This window comes from Melospiza melodia, chromosome 2 (genome assembly GCF_035770615.1).
Source record: "Melospiza melodia melodia isolate bMelMel2 chromosome 2, bMelMel2.pri, whole genome shotgun sequence".
In the NCBI taxonomy this organism is placed as follows: domain Eukaryota; kingdom Metazoa; phylum Chordata; class Aves; order Passeriformes; family Passerellidae; genus Melospiza; species Melospiza melodia.
The window spans coordinates 61049420-61067206 of record NC_086195.1 but is presented as its reverse complement, the minus strand read 5'-3'; the positions used below and the strand labels follow the sequence as shown (position 1 = coordinate 61067206).

At 40.4% G+C, this 17787-nt stretch overlaps 2 protein-coding genes across 2 annotated transcripts in view; both read right to left on the bottom strand.

Annotated features, from left to right (window-relative positions):
• The window catches only part of MAB21L3 (mab-21 like 3), a 32335-nt gene extending 20857 nt beyond the window's left edge, over positions 1–11478 (bottom strand). The window contains exon 1 of the mRNA XM_063148379.1: positions 11347–11478. The gene's annotated coding sequence lies outside the window, so the exon portion shown is untranslated. The remainder of the gene's footprint in view (positions 1–11346) is intronic.
• Positions 3239–17787, bottom strand: part of SLC22A15 (solute carrier family 22 member 15) — a 41126-nt gene continuing 26577 nt past the window's right edge. The window contains exons 10-12 of the mRNA XM_063148378.1: positions 17478–17550; positions 14716–14904; positions 3239–11686 (exon numbers count right to left, since the gene is read on the bottom strand). Of these exons, the coding sequence (XP_063004448.1) occupies positions 11600–11686; positions 14716–14904; positions 17478–17550 (349 nt within the window). The 3' untranslated portion in view covers positions 3239–11599. The remainder of the gene's footprint in view (positions 11687–14715; positions 14905–17477; positions 17551–17787) is intronic.

Below are 17787 nucleotides of genomic sequence, written 5' to 3'. Positions count from 1 at the left end.
AAGCTGGGAGTCCTGGCTGCATCAGCTCTGAGGCTTCCAGGAGAGTTCACTGAGATGTGGGACAGGAAGACTGGCATCTTGTGTTCTGAATCCATGTTCTGTCCTCTGAAAGTTCACTGAAATAGTGTAATTTCAGTGCATCATAATATAAACATAAAATATTCCACTAGACCATTTCTAAGGATATTTTTCCTCTGTGTTTTATCCATCACTAAACTACAACTACTGTTCTACTGTTTCAATCAGGATGTCCCACCATTTTGAAAACCTACCTGCAGCCAACATCCACAAAAATGAGAGACTTCCAGCACTTTTATTTATATGCCTACATAAACAGCCTGCATGCCAAAAAGGAAATACTTGATACCACTGATTTAAACACATGGTTAGAAAAACAGCATCTGGAAAAAACATGTTTGGCAGAGCACAGTGCAACTGGGAAAACTTTTACCACTGGAAGTCTTTTCAGGTGAGAAAAAGCTGCCTCACTTTTGATGTCAGCATAGGGTTGCTGGTTATTTTCAGGTGTCAAAAAAAGTATTTCAAATTTAGGGGCACAGTAACTTGGGACAGAGAGACCAAGTCCAAGATTTAAAAGAGCCAAACCAAGAAGCATGCTTGCAATGATGCTCTTTCAACAAGAGGGGCTGAATGAGACAGGATCACTGCATTTCCAGGAGCTGGTATTTTTTTTTCATGACTGCTCTCAGAGCACAATGTTAGTCTGTATTATTTTTACACTTTGCTGTTGTGTCCAAATTGACCTGATTCAGAACTTATTGCTCGAGTCCACAGCAGTTTGAAGTAAATTGAGTAAATTACCAGTGCTAAGTGAGAACAGTCACTCCAACACAAACTCACTTGGGAAAGAGAAGACTCAGACTGGCATCCCTGTTTCTGTGCTTCACCCAGTCACTGACTAATAAAAAATGTACAAGAGTTCACTGGAGCCAGAGCTAGAAACTAGGTCTCATATATCACAGACCAACAACAGCTACACACCCATTAAGATCTATTGCCTTCTCTTGATCAAAATACAATTACTGCAGAACAAACAGGTCAGCTTGAGCAAGGAAACTGAGAAGGGTCGCCTGGTCCCTGGGAGCTATTTTAGAGTGCTGGAAAAAATACTTGTGTGGGAGGAGAGTGAGATTAAACAAAAAGCTAAACCAAACAAATAAAACAACAAAAAACCCCCCCCCGACAACAATGAAGCAAACTCCCCCCATCCTCTCCCACCCAAAACAAACAAAAACCCACAAAAAGCCCCCAGGAGAGTGAAGACAGCTGACAACCACATTCTGTCTGAACCACATGAAAAGCAGATGTGTTTTTGTATGATCTTGGTTAACAGTATTGCCAATCTACTGTAAAAGCTGTCTGATCAAAGTCCTCAGCTTGCCACCCTAAACACAAGGTCAAAGATACCAAACTTCCCAGGTGATCCTTAGGATATGTCAACTTGGACACTGTGTTGTGTCCTGGGGCTAATGTGGCACTGTGGAGAGGACACAAAGGAGAAGCTGAAGAAGCAGTCAGGATTAAAGGAAGAGTTTGCCAATATTCCTGTAGAAGTGTCTCAAGAGAAGCACAGGGGAAGGCCCAGACAACTACATGCTTTGTGTGGGAAGAAAGCAGAGGAGGAGAGTCACTGGGACTCTGCCATGCATGGGCCCAGAGAGTAACAATTGCCATGCAGGAACAATTACTGTACAATAAGAGCACCAGCAGAAGTGAGAAATAATTTGCTTTTTATTGGAAGCATGATGTATGTACCATAAAGCAGACCAAGATAATCAGCAAACTAGTGAGAACAAGCCTTGTCAGAATCTCTACAGAGGCTTCAGTCAGGTATTTTCAGAGAATTTCTAGACAGATCAGATAATGACCTCCATAGATACACACTCCAGCTTCGCTGGAAGATGAGCTAACACAGCCTCCAGTCCAAGCTAAGTCTGGCTAATACATATGCTATTCTTTTAGTCTATAACTTCTGAAAATTTGTCATCTGAAGAGCAGGTAGCAGGAGAAAGCAAGCAAGCAATTTAATTCTCAAGCAAACAATTCCTCCTTCATCTCAGACCAATAAAACTATACAGCATCAAGCTAATTCCCATCAGCTGCCCAGCCCTTTCCCCTTTATTGGCTGTTTGTGCAGTCAAAGCCAAACTGCCAAAGGGAGAGGGTCAATCGTTTGTGCTGTATCTGCTCCAGGCAGTGACAGGCCACGGGACTGATATTCAGGGCTAGAACTAGTTAAATGCAGATTAAGGGCACTGAAAACAGGAGTGGGGGAGGAGAAACCATAGAGGAATAAAACCAGAGCAAGTTGCTTGGCCAGGCTAGTGCAGAAAGGAGCAAGCCATCTCTGCTCCTTGGGTTTTCATGGAGGGAAGGAAACAAGCAGATGTGCTTCAAATGGGAAATGGGGTGAATAATGCTACCAGACATCTGGTGGGACAGGGACAGTTTGGGGCAGGAGGGAAGAACCACATTCACAGGAGCACAGAGCTATTCAGTTTCTGCTACCAGGGACTCCATGAACTGCTCTCTAACAAAGCAAAGGCTGGCAGAGAAAACAATCAAATGGCAGCTTAGAACAGAGCACTGATCCCTATTCCCCTACAGTCACTTTTTCCAGGTTCTGACAATATTTTCTTTGCTACTGGACAGGGGACAGGAAATGCAGTCAAGCTATTTATCACCTCATTGCCAGGTAATGAAGACAAATGTTCCAATTTTGCCATTCCCTGAAGAGATGTTTTGGCAGGAGCATTGAGGACAGGGACCACGGCCTTGTGCATCTGCATCCACTTTAAGAAGGGGTGTTTAAGAGACAACTAGAGCTCATGGGAACCCCCCCAGTATGTGTTAGTAACACCACCACAGACATTTGGCTATGCTAAACCCCCCAAAGTGTTTCCAGTCTTTCAACATCAATCAGCACAACTGAAGCCAGTAGTAAAATTGATTCTCACATTCCACTGGTGCCAGTTTTTGTTAGAAATGATTTGTGATAGATAGGGTGGAATATATTGATTAGTACTGACAGTCCCAGTTTCCCAGGCGCTTTGTAGCACTGCCTTTCCAGAATGACCTGCTTTCCACCTTGTCAATTTTCTTCTGCAGAGTCCATTAGAAATATCTATTCTATTCTGAGAGCTTCATGTCCCTCCAGAAAACAAACAAAAGGGTCAGGCAAGTAAAAAAATCAGTACAATAAAATAGGTTTGTGGTGTTGCAAAAGAACTTGTTTTTATTGAGACATTTTGTGTCATGGGAAGAAAAGGCACAAAATAAGTTACAAAGACATTGGATGAACTGTACGAGTCAGAGGCAGTATTAGAGCTGTTACAAATCACCTAAAAGTTGGTTTCCTAACATAAGTTAGCCTCTACAAAATTCCTAAAAAAATATGTATTTAAAATTATTGAAATAATTCAGAAATTAAAAGAGAAAGTAAAGATAACCAATATTAACTTTTTGACTAAATTCACCTGGGCTTACCCATCATCACCCTCTCTTAGCAGACAGATCACTGGAAAATATTTAGTATTACAGAATTATTTTAAAAACTCATTAACACATTCTAAATTAAGAACCTGATATTGACTTTTCGTACCACCAGTGAAGTACAATACATACAGGTAAGGCAGTATGCATAGGAAATACATTAAGAAAACAGAATAGATAAGTGCAATTATTCTGAATATTTCAACATTTGTTATGGCCCCTCACTATGGCAAAGAACATCTTAAAAAGATGGATCCAACAGCTGTTCACAGAACATATGAATATATCACCATAAAAGGTCTATGGTGGAAAAGCTTACGCTGTCTTCAGTTGTGACTTCTCAGATGAAGTATTCTACAAACAGACTTTCCAGCAGTACAGCTCTGAGTTAACAACAGCACATTAATACAGTTAGAGAAGAGAAAGTACTTCTGAAATACATCGGTCCTCATTTTAACATGGGAATGCTTGTAACACTCAGGATTCCATTAATCCAAATTAAATACTTAACAGTACACACATCAACTATATACAACTTCATTTTTGAACTGAATCTGCTCCCCCTGCCCCCATTACCAATTTCCTGTTACTCAGCTCTCAACTGGCAAGGACTTTTGATTGTTAGTTCACATTAAACAGGAATGAGAAAACAATGCAAGTCTACAGCATATAGAGAATACATAAAGATTCGTTTTCATGATGATGAAAGGTGGAGCAGCAAAAAAAGTAATTTACCCCTCTGGTCAAGAGGAGGTCTAAGTTCTGTCTTCTGAAATCAGCAAAGATGTAAATGCACACAGACAGAGCTTGGCTATAAATGTCTGTTCATGTCCTTAGGAGTTTCAGTTACTTGACCTAAGACAACAGCAACACAGAAAGGCAAGACAGTACCAGCCACCTGTCAGCCCAGGCCAAGGACTTGACGTGCAAGAAAACCCTGTGGAGTGGTGTATAAGCACGGCTGTCAGGGCTCGGGCAGGGTGTCCTGTGAGGGAAGATGCCAGGGACTGCCTGTGCTGGTCCCAGGCAGCTCAGCAGCAGCCAGCACAGGAATCCCAGAACGGCTGAGGATGGAAGGCACCTCTGGAGGTGGCACCTCTGGCGGTGCCCTCCATCCTCAGAGGAAGGCAGGCACCTCCTCTGGAGGTCACCTGGCCCAACCTCCCAGCTCAAGCAGAGCCAAGTACTAAAGCAGACTGCCCACGACCATGTCCCAGTGACTCCTGAGTATCTGCACACATGGAGATTCCACAACCTCTCCAGGCAACCTGGGCCAGTGCTCCATCTCCCTGGCATTAAAAAGGGGCTTCCCTGTGTTCAGATGGATCCTCCAGTGTTTCAGATAGTGGCCACTGCCTCTCAGGCCCAGTGAGCACTGACCCACTGCACTCCAACACTGCCAGAGGAACTGATGGCACTTGGACAAAAGCATGTTTAAGATATGGCTGTAAATGCCAAGAAAAAGAGATTACAGTGCTACAACAGGATGAGGAAAAAGGATAAGCCCACATCAGCACAAGACAAACAGAGAGACAGATGAGCAGGAGAAACACCAAAGGAAAATCAGCCTGAGCAGAGGCTGAGAGTAGACTCAAAAGGAGCTACAACTCTAAATGGACTGTGGCTGGTGCTGGAACCCACAAGAGAGCAGCAGAACAAGAAACAAAGAGTGGTGAATGAACAGAAGCACAACAGACTGATGCCAGTCTCCTGCGCTGCCTGTTACCTTGCTGAGGGGACAGAGAATGACAAGCAGCCAAGGAATTGGAGGATGGCATGGGGTAGAAAGGAGGAAGACCAGTGTCTGGAGAAAAGCAGCAGCATTTTCCTTAAGTGTTTTCATTATTTTTAATTCCAATACCAAAGCAGTAACAAAAAAACTCTAATTGGCAATAAATTAAATTGATTAAAGCCCCCTGACTCAAAACTTACTATTCCTGAAAAGTCATGCCTTCAGCTGACATTAGTATAGAATTAAGGGCTTTCTGTCCCTTTTAAAGGCAAACAATATATACAGGAAAGCCATTTCCTTACTGTGTAATTATGAAGATCCTCCGAAGTTTTAAGTCTTTTAACTAAATTTAAAAAAGCTTTTGACAAAACCTTTAAAGGGAAGGATGACTTGAGGACTAAGTAATGGATTCCCACACAAATAAAAAAAGGAAATATTTTGTTGTTTCCCCAAAATCAATTAAATACAAAAGTGACAACAAAAAGCTCAACATAAAAGAGGTAGCCTAAAAAAATCAAAATACTTATTTGATTCAGGAAGCAAAGGTAGTGCAATAAAAGTATCCATATGAAAAACATACTTCTCATTTCCACATTACTCAAATTTTAACAGGAATAAAATAAAATCTGGGTTGGATTTTGAGGAGCAAAAGGGATCAAATACCAGAAACCAGTATTTTAGAGGCCTATTTGAAATCAAAGCATACACAACTCTCATCACAAATCCCCTAGCAGTTTTTGCTCTGTAACAGTTTTCATCAGTATCTGCAAAACTGATTTTTCCTACAGACTAACATCAGAAATGCAAGTCTCCTAATCAGGCTTCCAAAATTTAAAAATTTTGTTTGGAAACAGATGTACCAGATACCTCTCTGAGGAGATTCTTTAGTAAATACAGCTTTCAATACTGGCAAAGGTTTTCTTACCATCATACTTTTGCCTGACTCCTGACAAAACAGGTACAAAATGAGCACCTCAGATGCGTTCGTGGGATGCAGAAACATGCATGATAAAGACAGATTTCCTCTAGAAACCTTTAGTGAATGAGGGCAGGCAAGTATTTAAACATATTCCATCCTACAATCTTACTGTATACACCCCATGGTCCCCCTTTATTGTGTACACATAGCAGAGAATGGCTTGAAAGAAATAATCTTTCTTCTGGGCCTAGTCAGCCCTCGCTGTATAAAGTTTTATCCACCTGCTTTTTTGCTGACAAATATGCAGCCATGTCAAGGCTGACTTGCAGTGAATATTAGTTGTAGTAGGGATTTAAAATCCATACATTATTATTTAGCAATGCCTCAAACAGAGTGTGCATTTTACAAAAACCTGCTAGATCCCAAGAAGCTCCAGGCAAACTGTTTACTAGCAATGCTAATTTGTAAGATTGATGAATGAACTAACAAATTCCAGTGTACAGTTTTTAACCAGGTTTTATCAGTCTTAGAGAGTAAACTTTGACACTTGCTACTCAGAATCAAAATAGGTTCTGCAGATTTCTCTGCAATGGCTACATGGTATAAACTCTGAATGTTCTACAAAAAGAACACTTTAATCCTTCATTTAATTTCTTTGGTTTCTTAGAAACAAAAGCTACTTAAGTGAACCAAGCAATGAAAGCCAAGCAAACAAAGGTAACTCTCTGTCCCTATAGTTTCAGGGATGCCTGTAAATACCAGTTCTGCGAACCAGTTCTGCATGGATAAAGTCTAAATAAAGGCAGCTCAAACTAGTTTTGGACTATTGCTCTCCAGCAAAAACTGTCTTTGGCACACATATAATCCAATTCTGTGATGCTACTTTACACATAGTCCCATATAAAACTGACGGAGGAAATTAAAGACTACTTTCACAAAACAGGCACTTCAAATTAGAACAAAAAAAATCTGTTCCCTATTAGGCAATACAGGAGCATTTTTCAGAATGACAGTAACAGAGAACAGTACCAAAACTGGGATGAGAAAGTTCAGTAAATTCAGACTACCAGGGTAAAAGTTTTACCCAGCTCTACTAGCCTTAAATAACAGTATCACCTGGAAAATCTGAAGGCTACAACAGACTAGACAAAATTAAAATACATTAAAATACATAGCATGAAAAAATTATTTATCAATTTGTTCACCCTCCAATTCCACATTTAGATCTGCCAGAGAGGTTCTCTTATGTAGATGTCTTTCTACCACATATCTTGCAGCAAGATACAACAAATGAGACTCAAAATACAGCTATACCCTAAGTCTCCTGTTTGGTAAACACCTGAATATAGACATTTCTGATAGAAACACTGTGTCAGATCAGACTAACTTCCACCATCAAATGACAGCACTGCTCTTGGGCTTTTCTGACATCTTTACTGCAAGGCTCACAGTCTGCAGTCACAGATTCTGCTGTGTCAAAGAGCTGGACCAGAGAAGTGCTCCTGGGGTGGGAAAAGGGATAAACACACAACCTTCAGCTAAAACAAAATACTGCTCACCCAGTCTGCATTCAGTGATTATTATCTGCATTCAGAAGACTTAAGAACAAGAGTTTTAGTGCTAATATTCCCTTTAACACACTCCAGGAAAATTTCCTCACTTTCCCTTTTTCCTGAGTGCAAGAAAAACTTTCTCTTGCAAACGGCTTTTACATGCTTAGGTGAAATACGCTGTAAAATGTATGGCTCAACTGCATTCCCCATGGCTCTGTAAATCATGTCCTACTAAGAACATCCACACAGTTGGGAAAAGCTGGCATGGACTGCACACTTTGAGCTAATGAACACATGGCTCCCATCCTTACAGCCTTGACTGTAACTATGGTGGAAACAAGCTGCAACCTGCTCCATGTTAGCTGGGTGTCTCTGGCGAGGCTCCTCACTCAGCATCCTGACCTGAACAGAGTCACCTCTGGCTCTCCTTTAACACAGAGCTTCTACGTTTCTGGTATGTCAGGGGTCTCTGAACTTTCCCAATTCCTAATTAGAGAACACTATCTTCGTTTTCAGGAAAAATTTAAAATTGTATTGTATTAAAGGGTATTTCTACCCAACAGCTATTTTGTGTTTTCACTTACCCTTGCCCTAAAGTGTTTCAGTTGAATCCTCCCTTTTTTTTTTTTTTCACTTCTTCCAGCTCATTCTCCTCCATGCTGCCTCACATGACCTGTCACTCTCCTTCACTCTTAGGTGTATTCACTCATCACTTGTGAGCTCCCCAGGTAGGTGAGGTGTGTTTGGGATTCTGCTCAGACCTGACTAATCAGCACCATGGGAAAAGCTCTCTTCTCTCTAGCATAATCCCACTAAGTGAGCTACCTGAAAAAAAAAAAAAGAAAAAGAAAAAGAAAAAAAAAATCACAGCCACACAGCCAAAGGAATCCAGAGAAGAAATGCCACCTTGGGAAAAGTGGTACCTTAGTGCCTGTACAACATGAAAATGGCTTTACAGTACTGGCTACTCTAGCAAAAAACATGGCAGAAGATTATCACACTGCAGTAAACTATAGCAAGAACCTTGGTCTCAGACTCCTAGCACTACAACATGTAGTAGACTGATGTACCCAGTGTTCTACTTTCCAGTAGCTCCTCATGGCAAACTTACTGCTCACACACTGAGATACAACTATCTCAATATTGTAAAGCATTACATATCATGGGTAAGAAGAAAAGTGATCCTATAGGTTTCTGTACCAGAAGGCCAGCTCATACTAAAAGTGAACAGCCTCAGAAAAGAAACTTAATGCACCTAATGGATCTGAACTTCAGAACACAAAGCTGGAATGCAAAGTTTGATGCTACATTGCTGAGCTCCTCCTGCAGGGATTCTCTCCTCTAAACTTTCTGAATTAACTGATATGGGAAAGTATAAATGGAAGATTTAGAATTCCTTTTTAAATATTCCCTTTAGAATTTCAAAGGTAAAAGCACGGGACAGATTTAACGTTAATAAAAGAGCAGCAATTCCTATGCAAAAAAGTTGCTAATTTTGTCTTCACTCTTGTTTCTGCAATTTTACATATGTATACCAATACCATAAAGTGCATGAGTGGAGAGGTAAATTTAATTTTTATTTAAAGACTCACAAAATCTAGCTCAGGTACTGCAGAGAGTAATCTTCTCCTCCTGAACCATTACAGCATCCTACTGTTAATGAAAATTCTGTTGAGGGTCTTGAGGCATTACACAGGGTTGCCAGGGCAGATAATGGCAGCTCCTGACTAGTTCCACCCAACACCCAAAGAGAGACAGAGGCAACAAACACCTAAAAACAAACATGTAAAAACACCTTGGCAACATGTTATTACTGCCAGGCTTACTGCTGTTTGCCACCAGCAATAAAAAGTCATTTTCCCAGCTGTCCATAAATTAAAGTGTGAGTAAAAAATTTAAAACTATTTGAATAGCTCCAACTTTTCCAACTATTTCTGAGTACTTTATTTGGTGAAATTTCCTTATACACAAAAGGGCCAAATAAGGCAGAAAGACTACCCACCTGGGTTAAAAAGTGCCACATCTATAACAACTACTCAACAGTCTGTGGGGGAAAAAAAAGGGAAGACTATGAGTGAGAATTCTTCCAGTGAAGAATAATACAGGCAAAAAGCACAACAATATTGACAGACTGTTCATGGGGACTGAAGTTCCCAACTTTGTCCACAGTCAACACCTGGATCAAGTTCACACCCAATTGGAATGCTGCCTGTGTCAAACTGCAGACTCTGGGCTGCTCTCTGCACCAATCAGGGCAGATGCACTTTGCTCAGCATTACAGTTCCCAGTGAACAAAGTTCAAGCAGCTGGCTGCAAACGTCAGATGCTGGTTACTTTCACTTCCTTGCAAGTAAAGGAACTTCCCACTCTAACCAGGACATACTCAGCAGACAGCTTTTTGGTATTTTTAGACCCACCTTTTTTAATTCTAAGATCTGCAAAAATGACTCATGAGTCTGAAAATATATTTACTGCCATTGTGAGCACTTTACTAGGAACTCAAAGTAGGAAGACTAACATTTTATGGAAACCAATCTTGACAAAGAGAAAGCCACAGGTTAGAGGATGAAGATGGCAATGTCATCAAGAAAACTGAATCTCTGTAAGGCCTCATTTTTGTAGTTGGAACATTCCACATGTCTCACACTTCCACATATCCCTCTAATGAAGCACCTACAGAAAAGTCAGTGAAACAGGAAAGTGAAGTTGTTCTCCTTAACAAGGTCAAGTAACCAAGTGCTTGAGCAAGCATTGGTCAGAAAACATCAAGTAACCAAAAAGGTCCAAAGAGATTTGCTGTCTTTTTAAATTAAAACCTTAGCTACACAAAAGATTTTAAAATAAACACCAGCAGCTTCCTGATAACAGCACCCAAAATATAAAAGCACTCCACAGTTCCTCTTACAACTTCAGAGTTAAGCCTTTTCCAGAAATAAAGACCCAGACAGGTCCACAAAAGTGAGCTATACATTCTATCACACCACACACACATGGTATGTGATAAATGCCTCACCTTTGTTGCACCCAGGAAACGATATCCATCACAGAATTATTTCACTCCACAGAGAAGTTGCTGAGCTTCAACAGTTATGGCAAAGTGAGGACAAGGTAAAAGTAGGCAAAGCTATAAACAGCCATGCTGAGATGTGGGGAAAACGTGGCAAACATACACAAGACCAAGAAAAAGCTTTGTGTATGAAAAGAAGGAAAAAAGTCAGTAACTTCCTGTATGTTGGCAGGCTTTGTGGCCGCTCTTTTGTGCAGTCCTTCCTCCCAGCCTTCCATTATCACTAAGTTAAAGCCCAGCTCATGACTAACCACCTGTAGGTGTGCACACAGAAACCTTTTGTTCACAGCTGCCTCTCCTCCGCTGAATATGCAAAAGCCATTTAAACATACAATTTCAGCAATTTGTTCCCACTGGAGTAGCACACAGCACATTCTCTGACCACTTTCACCCTTATGGAAAATACAGTGGCTGTTTCCAAGTTTACCAATTTGTACTGAAATAAAATCCACCACCTTGAAAATAAAATACTAACACACACACTGATGATCTGTCCAAATTTGTCTAAGCCTAGGTTATTCCTGGGCTTCTGAAATACATCATCTCACTCCTGCTGTCTCACCTGGCTTCAAATGCAGTCCATGCACTGTATTCTGAACCACAAGAATTGGAATGGCTGCCTCATATGGAGAACATCAGTGATGTCATCAGTCTGAACAGTACCCAAATCCCTCTCCAAGTAAGGAAAAACACAGGCACTTGCCCAATTACATTGCCTGGCAAGCAATACTTGTCATACAGTACAAGTACTTGTCATACAGCTGGACTGACTGGGCAAGAAGAGGCATAAAATAGGCCAGTGTTTCTTCTTTTCATTACTTTATCATGTGAGTCTCTTCATCAGCATCATAAAACTCCTCATCTTCACTTCCACTCCCTGTAGAGCTGTCTTTGTCTCCAGACTAGAAGCAAAAAGGAAGTTGTTTGTTAGACTGAAGCCACTAAATCAATCTCAACATACATGAGCATGAACCATTACACTTATGTGGAATGCTGGTATAGAAAAAGTAAGAAAACACAGGTCTAACCACTGTATTAAAACTTTATAAAAGACATTATGTGAATTCAGATTCAAATCCTTCGTTCCTCAAAATATCTTTAAAAGACATGGGGTTGTAGTGGATGGACTTTCTCTGCTCCACCAGTACACTAGAGAATATATGCAGGAGAGACTGGCTAGAGTGGTTCTGAAGTGGTAATCTACTAAGTTTTCTTAAATTTAGTCTAAGGTACCTACTCTGTGGAGAGCTACTGGAAACACAGTAGTCTCACCACTGCTCAGAACACATATTACTTATTTAGGTAAAGCTTCTCCATCCCAAATTCATACTTTTCCTTGGCTAGCACGGACGTTTTACTGCGCAAGTTGAATTAAAAAGATTCCCCTGCAATACTAATGAAAGTGTTATGGAAAAGGGAAAATCATTACCATGCTCTATGTTCAGAAGGTAAAATCCCTATTATAGGCATACCTACTCCAGTCAGAGTCCTTTCCACAACATAATTTATACCACATACCCAAAATAAAGTCAGCTATTACAGCTAATTGATTTTTATTTGGCCAGTGCAGCATTTTTCCACGGAACTGACACAAACGATTCCAGTTAAAAAGGTTCTCCTGCTAGTATAAGCTCCATCTCATTTGATTATTTAGGATTTTTTCCCCAATATGCTTGCATCCATCCTAAGACCTCTGTCTGCCTAGTCATATGCTAAGAAGGGTGAGAGAGAGGGTGAAAAATAGAGAAATGGAAATAGTGCTCCTGACTGACAGTACCATGCAAGCAAAATCTGTAGCTTTAGATCTCTCTTCAGAGGAGCTTTGCTACGGCAATGTGCGTTAACTGCAAAGGAATTTCAAACAGTTTGAGCATTACGACCTGTCAGAAGATGTAAAGGGAACTGCGTTAGGCTTTTTTTTTTCCTAGACTTCTGAAACTATTTGAGGAAAGTCAGGCTATTACTGGATGCTGCCCAACTTGAATATCACATTCATGTACGTTAACAGGAACAAAACCTCCGTTCTGGGCAATCAGAACACATGTTATCTTGAAAATGGTACAAAAAGACAATGGATTCCACAGGGGGAATTCAGGGTATGCCAAATAAATTCTAAATCTCTCACAACATCTTCATAAGACCTCTCATGGCCTTGTCAAATAGGGTTAATGTTTAACAGCTTCCCATTTTAGCAGTACTTTCTTTGTGAGCTTTAAAATAAATCCCTAATGCACTGCAGATTTAACTTCACTGAAGTTACAGGATTAGTTAAGGCCTGAACCAATGACTTTTTAATTCGGATTCAGTAATTTTAATCCATCCTGGGCAAAATTTTTCTGAAAGCCATTCAGAACAACGTCCCCTTTTGTGGGTCCTGTTCAGGTTGGGATTTTTAAAAAGCCTACAGAAGGACAAGCAAAGAAGATTTAAACTTGAGGGGACCGACTGACATAAGCTAACCAATTTGTGGGAATACTAACAGAAAATACTTGTCACCTCAAAGGGTAACCAGCAAATGACTGCAGTCGGTTAAAGAATAAATGAAAAATGTGACTTCCCACCTGTAAGCTGGAACACCTGCACTGCTTACAAAAATTGATTTCGTTGGTAAACCATCTGCACAATTAAGACGTAATAATTGTGTAATTACCAAAATAACAGCTGATGTCAACATATATGATGGATTTGTGTAGTCAGCAAGAACGTGGTGCCATAACACATTACCCAGTATGGTTGAAAATGTTTATAAAATAACCATGTAAAGTAGCTAAAGTATAAAATTAATGGTTACAGGGCTGCCTTTTTCAGCCTTTCTTCAAGGGTGCTTTTGTCACTAAACTGTGCTGTTCTATCAAGAGCTATTACAGCTAAACTTGGTAAACAAGGCAACGCATTGAAGCTTCTGATAGGAAGCAAATGTTCCTATTCTAGAAGTATGTGATTTCTGTGAAAATAAATATGACTACCTGTGAATGTCAGAGTGCTTGACCAACAACTATTCAAATGAAAGTAAAGGTGTTAAAATGATCCTGTCTCATCTCAGCCTAATGGGACAACTAACATTGTTTGTTACAAGTTTTCCTTCAAGTCTTCTGACCACCTATTCTATTTCTTTAAGTCCCTCCATACTTCAAGTTTTAGGACCAGGATTTAAACTTTAAAACTTTACCCTGATTCAAACATCCACTCCCAGCTCCCTAGCCACTTGTTTCTAATCCCACTTCATTCACAGAGAATTAACCATGTCAAAAAACCTCCACGTGAGTGGAAGATACAGGCATCCAGAGAGGTGTCCAGGAGTTTAATAAAATAAAGTGATCTGAAAATCACAGCTCAAGGAAACCTCATTGAAAAACATCCTGCTGCCACATTTATTTATGCTTATACCTGGGAGTTTTGTAGTTCCAGTGTTTTCAATGAATCTCATTTCCCAGAGTCAATAGTGGGAGAGATCTCAGAGGTTAGTCTGGCTTTAACCCATTCAGAGCCTGTCTAGGACAGACCTGGTAACTGGCACTGCAGAACAGGTGGGGCAGGTCAGAAGTAGTGTGCTGCCTTTGAGAGCAGCCCTTCACAAACAGGCTTCTGGTTTTGATAACATCTAAGGCTTCTCAAGCTTCAGTGTCCAGCTTTGGCTGAAGCACACTGCAGCAATTAGTCTTTGAGATTAGAGATGCACAGACATCATTTTATCCCAAAGGGAAATGTTGTAAGCTTGTGGCCTTGAAGGGATGAATTAATCCAGCTATATTTCGGCCTGCATTTCCAGAAAACATTTCAGACATGATGGTAGGGCTGCTACACTATCTTCTCCTTGGGGCCTATCCTCCACAGGCCAAGAATCACTACCCTAATCTATTTAGAGTGGCAGATTCAAGCTGACAGCTGATATAAATACAACAGAAAAGTACCAGGAAAAGAATGAGTATACCTGTGAGCCATCTAGTGCTTGCAGTGACATGGCTTCATCACCCAGCCTCCAGTAGGAGCACACCTGCAGGTCTGAAATAGTTTCTAGCAAAGGACTGTTTAAGGTCTCTGGCAACAACAAGCTTAAGAGCCCAGACAACAGACCAGTTGCTCCAAACACAATGTAAGGCAGAGACCACTGTACAGATTTCTGGAAAAAATAATAAAATTAGGTTGAGATTGGTTCCTTGTAGTTCATATTGCATATTAAAGGATTTAGCCTTTACAACCATTCCCGCTGGCAGTGTTTGTGTTCCTATTCAGCACAAAAGTCACCAATCCTTCTGCCATGGGTTTTTTTGTTTGTTTGTTTAGTTTTTTTACCAGTATTGCCAACTGTATCTTGTCAATACTATTAGAACCCCACAGATTTTATAATGAACTTTAAAAGAAACATCTGCTGAATTTGAACTCAATTCTTGCCTCTAATCTATGTACTTTTAAACAAACGTAACATTCCTCTGTAGAAGGGAATAGATACCCCAGAAACACAAACATGCTGCTTGGAGATCTCTTGAGGTCATCTAGGCCAACCACCTACTCTAAGCACAATTACAGCCTCAATCAGATAAGCTCAATCACTGCTTCACATAATCAAACAGCAAAAAATCTCCAAGGATGGAGATTCCCCCCACTCAAGCAGAGGCTGCAGGCTGCATTAAGCCTCTCAAAACGCTATTCTCCAAATTTCTTCTCTAACCCGCAAGCCAAAACCAGAGATAAACATATGCTAACAATGAGGGATAGTATCAAAAGCCTTCCCTGCTCTCCTCCCTTTCCCCATCCATACTGCCCTCCATGATGAAATGGCTGACTATCAAATCAAGCTGGCTGAGAAGGAACTGTCCTTAATAAATCCATGTCCACTGATCCCAATTACCTTCCTTGCCTTCACATGCTTATAAACAGATTCTGGGAGGTCATGTCTCAGTCCTCCCACAGACTGAGTTAGAGGTGCTCAGCCTGTCACACCTGGGTCACACTTTCTGATATTGAAGACACACACAGGATGAGCCTTTTTCCTCCCACAGCTATCAGTGATCCTTCACTACAATAGTGGTTTACCACAGATGATGAAAACACTTGCTGCACTATCACAACCATTCTTATGGAATCCTACCCCATGGAATGGAAAGCTTTCAGCTCTAAGTGTTCTTGAACCTACCGCTCCTCCTACTCTTTCCTCAACTTCCTTTTTGCTTCCTCCGCCTTCTCTTTCCTCAACTGTGCTGACAGGCAGAGTATTGGAGAGAAGCTTTGTCTCTCAAGACTGAAGCACAAGTATTTCAGCTTATTCCATGTCACCCACCAATGGGATGCCCCTCCCATTCATCCACAGACATATTTTTCTTTAGCTGACAGAATCCCTATTTATGCTCCTGGCTAGTTTTAGCTTCAACTGAGCTTTGGCATTCCTGGCATCACCTGTAACAGCCCAAGCAATGTTTATACTTCTCTTTTGATGCCTGTCCCTGTTTTCACAGTAAAGAAGGCTCATTTTAAAACAGGGAAAGAGTTCGGCTGTTTGTTTCAAAAACTCACATCGTATAGAGCAATTCTAAATTCATGAAAATAACAGGCTGTGATCAAATAAAAGACCAACATTTCATCTCTTATCTCAGCAGTTAACTTCTCCTATTTTTACTATTATGAGATCTCCAGGCAAAAGACACTGAAAATTCTTTAAAATACCAGAAGAAATGGTGAAACATAAAAATTACTGATTATTTTCTCAAATCAGGGTTCATTTGTTATGCAACCAGAGCTACTTTCATTTTCATGGAACCCCTTCAAACATTATGATCTAAGATTTGTGTCTCATGCAGTATCAAATCTCTGGCAGACACAATATAATGAATGCCCCAACTGCTACATAAAAGCTGCCTATTAAATCCACCTGGTAGACTGGCAGCACTCTTGGCTTTGCCTGTTGCTCCCCAGAGGTGTTCACACTCTCACCTGCCCAGTGCTTCGTTCTGCAGATCAAAAGGCTCTCTGTGCTCACCTGCCCTTTTGCTAACCTTCTGCCTCACATGTAAAATGGCAAATGGCAGAGAGGAATATTAACTGAAATGAGATCTGTCACATTAAAGGAATTGCCATGGGGCCTCAGCAAACAGCTGGGAAAAACTGGCACACTTTTTCCTGCATACACATAACACACTAAGCACAGGAAAATAATGGTATCATCCCCATGTTTTGTTCTTTAGAATCTTTCTTTGCCTTGCCAGTGTATCTGATCTCCACATCACCTTCGTTTACTGAAAGGCAAATTGCTTTGCTGATATTTATAACCCATGGATATTTAATGAAGTGTACTGACATTAAAACGAACATTTCCTCAAAAATATGAGTTATTGAGCCCATACGCTTAATTTTGATGCAGTTCTTTTAACCACATGGGTGTTTTGTTATTGCTTGTGCAGGGTTTAAAATTTGGTATCACCATCTTGGTGATTTGAAGTATTTTATTTTAATGTCCATTAGATAGGTCCCAAAATTCCTACAAAGCTAAAATACCTTCTAAATTAAATAAGGCTGAGATTCTGTCTAATCACACAGAAGATACTGCAATTCTTTTGGCCTACCATAATACTGTTAAGACAGGCAATTTATGTATCTTAATTTATAAATGAAATTTATCCCAAACATTCCCATCTCTGCAAGCCTCTGATACACCAGAACCACAAAACAAGAATATATGTAACAGAAGTTCAGACAAACCAATGAAGGGACAAAAGGCGCAATGATTCCACCAACACGGGAAAACATGGAGCAGGCACCCATTCCAACATTCCTATAAAAAAAACCAAAAAGAATTAATCTTTTGAAAAGTGTCACTGAGCAAGGAAAAAGATTCATCAGTCATTATCCTGAGCACATTAATTGGCAAAGGAAAGTCAAATGTAATATCCTGAGCACATTAATTGGCAAAGGAAAGTCAAATGTAACTGAAAGCATCCCAAGACAGGAATGAAATGTGTTTTTTGTGATTAAAATGAAGCAAAAACCCCCTTTAGATTCAGAGTTTTTA